The sequence below is a fragment of the Budorcas taxicolor genome, chromosome 18 (genome assembly GCF_023091745.1).
Source record: "Budorcas taxicolor isolate Tak-1 chromosome 18, Takin1.1, whole genome shotgun sequence".
Lineage (NCBI taxonomy): Eukaryota > Metazoa > Chordata > Mammalia > Artiodactyla > Bovidae > Budorcas > Budorcas taxicolor.
The window spans coordinates 53,088,786-53,092,748 of record NC_068927.1 but is presented as its reverse complement, the minus strand read 5'-3'; the positions used below and the strand labels follow the sequence as shown (position 1 = coordinate 53,092,748).

Sequence of the window (3,963 nt, the reverse complement as noted above, 5' to 3'; positions counted from 1 at the left end):
ACCCAGCAGGAAGTAATCCCTTAACAAAAGGTAGCATCTTCCTTCTCCTCATTCCAAAGAGGGGGTTCAACAGGGTTGAGACCCCTGCTTTTTGCATCCCGTCTCCCTGAAATGCATCACATCACAAAGACTCAGAATTGTTCTGTTGATTCGTTTAATTTATAGACACGTGGGAAGCTAGAGCTGAGAAGGAATGGAGACCAAACACCACATGGGCCTCAGTTCTTCACTCAGCTTTGCCAGAAGCCTGGGGGCTTGGAAGACAGCTGATCTTCTTGATGGTCAACAAATGAGAGCCTGAGGGCACCAGGGTCCCAGGCTTGATGTGGCAGGCGTTCTCCGTAGCACATCCCCGGGAAGCAAATTTGACACCTGCTGGAGGGGATTTCAGGCTAGAATCAGGATCTCCAATGCCTCCCACTCCCAATCCAGGGGTCATGCCCCAGCCACCTTCCTCCATTTCTCTGCAGCCACTTTCTCCCTAAGAATCTGGAATAATGAGGCTCCAGTTCTGGGGCCCTCTGGGAACCCTGTGCCCTCCTCCCGAAATCCAGGTGCCCCTCACCAGGGTGCATGAGGCCAGTCACGGTGACACAGCGGGTTTCTTCACCAAAACAGAGCGTTTCGTCAGTCGGGGTGCATGTTTCCTTGAGGAAGGTGAAGCAGGAAGGACACCGAAGGCCATTCTTTGTCAGATTTCTCCTGAACGCTGGGGAGGAGGGTGGAGGGTAAGGTGCACGGGGACATTAGTCCCTTTCGCAACCTTACAACCAGCACGGGGACACTGGTCGCTAACCTACACTGCATTTTTAGAAAATAATATTTATTTGACTGGATCTTAGTTGTGCCCTGTGGAATCTAGTTCCCTGACCAGGGATCCAACCCCTGCAGAGGGAGCATGGAGGCTTAGTCACTGGACCACCAGGGACTTCCCTGGACACTGCAGTTTACAGGAGAAGAACCCAAGGCTCAGCGCCAGGAAGACGCTTGCCCCGTGACAGCGCAGGTCAGTGACAGGTGCTCACAGCTGGCTCTGGCGGAGGAGGGGTGGGCAGGGCGGGACTCCAGCCGTGGGGCTCAGCTGGGGCTTACCGGGCAGGGGGTCCTTGTTGCAGCCATTGCTCTGGCAGCAGTGCGTGTCGGACCCCATGTAGTTCTCTGGAGCCACGGTGATGGAGAGGAACGCCGGGTCACACTTGCTGGATTTCGAGCACCCCTTGTAGCTGGTCACGTCCACGGAGCCCTCTGCATCATGAGGGTGGACAGAGGACTCAGGAGCCCTGGTCTGGACCCTGTTCCCGGGGTATTTCCATCACCTTACAGCTTCCCCGGCCCACTGCTGTCTAGAGAGGCCTCTTCCATCTCCCCAAAGTCATACACCCTTATCTGTCTGGGGCAAGGCCTGGAGGGTTGAGTATTGTACCCAACCCTTCCTCCCTCTGCCCCCAGCTGTGTTGGTCTCTCCTGAGGGTCCCTTCAGCTCCACAGCCACCTCGCCGCCATTCTGTAAGGGTCACACCTGGAGAGGTCTTTTCCAGGCCACCTACGACTACCCCCAGACCTGTGTGAAATGGTCTCTTCCAGCCTTCAGCCCTGCCCTGCCCCCTGGAATTCCCTGCACCAAATCCTAGGATGCAGCCCTCAGCCACCGCCCTGTAACACCCGTCTCCTTCTTCGTCTAAGATTTCCCGGGTCACTCCCCAGACTTCCTACCTACGGTCTCTTGCTGCCCTCCTTGGCTATTCTCAGGTCTTGCCTGAAGCGGCCTCTTCCAGTCTCCCTGGCCTTCCCCCTCCCACCAAGGTTGGTCTCCTCCAGCCCTAGGGTTTCTGCTCTGTACCCCAAGTGCTTGGGTGAGTGGGTGCTCAGTCCTGTCTGTCTCTTTGCAAACTCATGGACTGAGTCCTTGGATTATCTGTCCTTATCTCTCTCTCTGTTCTAATACTGCAGCTTCCCAGGTGGTGCAGTGGTAAAAACCCCCACTGCCAATGTAGGAGACACAAAATACTGGTTCAATCCCTGGGTTGGAAAGATCCCCTGGAGGAGGAAATGGCAAGCCACTCCAGTATTCCTGCCTGGAAAATCCCACGGACAGAGGAGCCTGGTGGGCTATACCTGATTACAGAGTCAACCTAATCATACTCTTTGCAACTCACCCCAGTCTTCTCTACATCCACCCCTACACCTTTTGCATATTAGATTCCTGCCCCCCACCGTGGATTTCACTCTTTCCCTGTGTCCTTTCCTAATCCCTTCTTGCCTAAGAAATTCTCTATATCTGCCCCTCCCCCATCACGTCTTTGGAGTCTCATTTTCAGAAATCCTTGGCAACAGTGGTTTCTGTCATTCCACTGGATTGTCTTTCCTCCTTTCCCTCTTTCCTGCCCCTTCTTCACTCAAAGGTTCCTCCCAGTGCGTGGTAGTATCTGCTACCCTGAAAGCACCCCCACCTCCCCAGGATCTGACGCTATTCTCTACCCTCTTACTATTGTTAGTCTCAGTCATGATGACGACGCAGGTGTCCTCGTCTAGGGCGCAAGCCTTCATTTCTCCAATGCATATGGCTCCATTCCTGATACACATCTCACAGCTTAGTGGGTACCCTGAGGTATAGAGAGAGAGGCTTTAGTCCAAGTGGTGTGGTCTCTGGGCCATGACTTCTGAGTCCAGAAGGGGATGGGGACGGGGGTCTGAAGGAAGAGGGAAAGGTGTCTCCCTGGTTATTCATAAGAGGGACATTGCCCACTGAACAGGGAACTGTCTGAAGCTCCATCAAATATGCTATGGGTGCCGCCAGCAAGGCTGCTTCCAGGGGTAGACAGCAACTCCATCAAGGAGCAAGTTTACCTAATTACAGGGTTGGGGAATTTGGACACTAGGGCCCTCTGAGAAAGCTGGAGGATAGTAAGGAGTCCTGCTGAAGGTTTCCATGCTTTTTTTTTTTTTTTTTAAATTTATCCTTTGGTTTTCTTTTTTTCTATTTCAGGTCATGCTGGGTTGTCCCTGCTTCCTGTGGGTGTTCTCCAGTTGTAGTGAGCGGGGGCGACTCTCTCGTTGAGGTGCCTGGGCTTCTCGTTTGGGGTGGCTCCTCCCGTTGCAGAGCACAGGCTCTAGAGCACGGGCTCAGCAGCTGTGGCGCAAGGGCTTCGTTTGCCCAAGGCATGTGGGATATTCCTGGACCAGGGATCGAACCCATGTCCCCTGCAGTGGCAGGCAGATTCTCAACTGCTGGACCACTGGGGAAGTCCTTCATGGACTTCTGTGAACCTTCAGGTCCAGCTGATTCTCGGAAGCGGGACCCTCTGCCTTGTGGGTACATTTAAGTCTGGTAGACAGCACAGTTGCTCAGGCAGGGGTACCTGAGGCTGGGATCTGCAACCCAGGTCAAGAAGGAAGACTGAGCACTAGGAGGACAAGGGCCTGGCTCCTTGGTCCTGAGAGAGGAGGCAAGTGGGGCCCAGACACAGGGGAACTGGGTCCTGGGGAAAGTGGAGTTGCCTGAATTGCATCTAAGGAAAGAAGACACCAGGGACCTGAACTCCTTAGAGTCCTGGGAGAAAGGAAATCTCTCCCCCTCACCTCACTTTTCTTTTTTCTAATCATACTCTCATCTGAATTCCAAGAATTCAGGTGTTTTATTCTGAGACACTGTCGGAGGGGAGGGGAGCAGAACCCATCCAAACCCTTCCTTTTTTCAGAGATTTAAACCCACATGTTTTTGAACTCTTCTTCCCTTGGGGACCCAGGCTTTCTCTCTTTTACCCTCTGCCTTTTCCATGAATCTGAATTCCCAGGACACCTCCTCTTTCCCCCTGACCCTCAAGGACCTGGCTAAATGTTCTCCCATAGTCTTCATTTCAGGACTCCAGGAGTCCAGACCCCTAGTCACTTACCCAGACCCAGGAGGGTGCAGAGCAGCGTGGAAGCTAGCAGGAAAGGCTCAGGTTTTGTGGAAGGCTTCAT

The 3,963-nt window shown here is 53.6% G+C and overlaps 1 protein-coding gene across 1 annotated transcript; it reads right to left on the bottom strand.

Moving 5' to 3' along the window:
* Positions 1–226: 226 nt before the first annotated feature.
* Positions 227–3,963, bottom strand: LOC128063224 (phospholipase A2 inhibitor and Ly6/PLAUR domain-containing protein-like). Its single transcript, XM_052655876.1, has 5 exons — positions 3,894–3,963; positions 2,487–2,603; positions 1,093–1,245; positions 566–709; positions 227–375 (listed from the first exon to the last, which is right to left on the bottom strand). Exons 1-5 carry the CDS (start codon positions 3,961–3,963, stop codon positions 227–229), a joined length of 633 nt encoding a protein of 210 aa, XP_052511836.1.

What these genes read in the sequence shown, in the direction of transcription:
- LOC128063224 (XM_052655876.1), bottom strand. Translation starts at nt 3,963, where the DNA reads ATGAAGCCTTCCACAAAACCTGAGCCTTTCCTGCTAGCTTCCACGCTG. An exon ending in CATGACTGAGACTAACAATA is followed by an intron (nt 1,246 to 2,486) that starts GTAAGAGGGTAG and finishes CTCATGATGCAG; the next exon opens with AGGGCTCCGTGGACGTGACC. An exon ending in GACTGGCCTCATGCACCCTG is followed by an intron (nt 376 to 565) that starts GTGAGGGGCACC and finishes AATCCCCTCCAG; the next exon opens with CAGGTGTCAAATTTGCTTCC.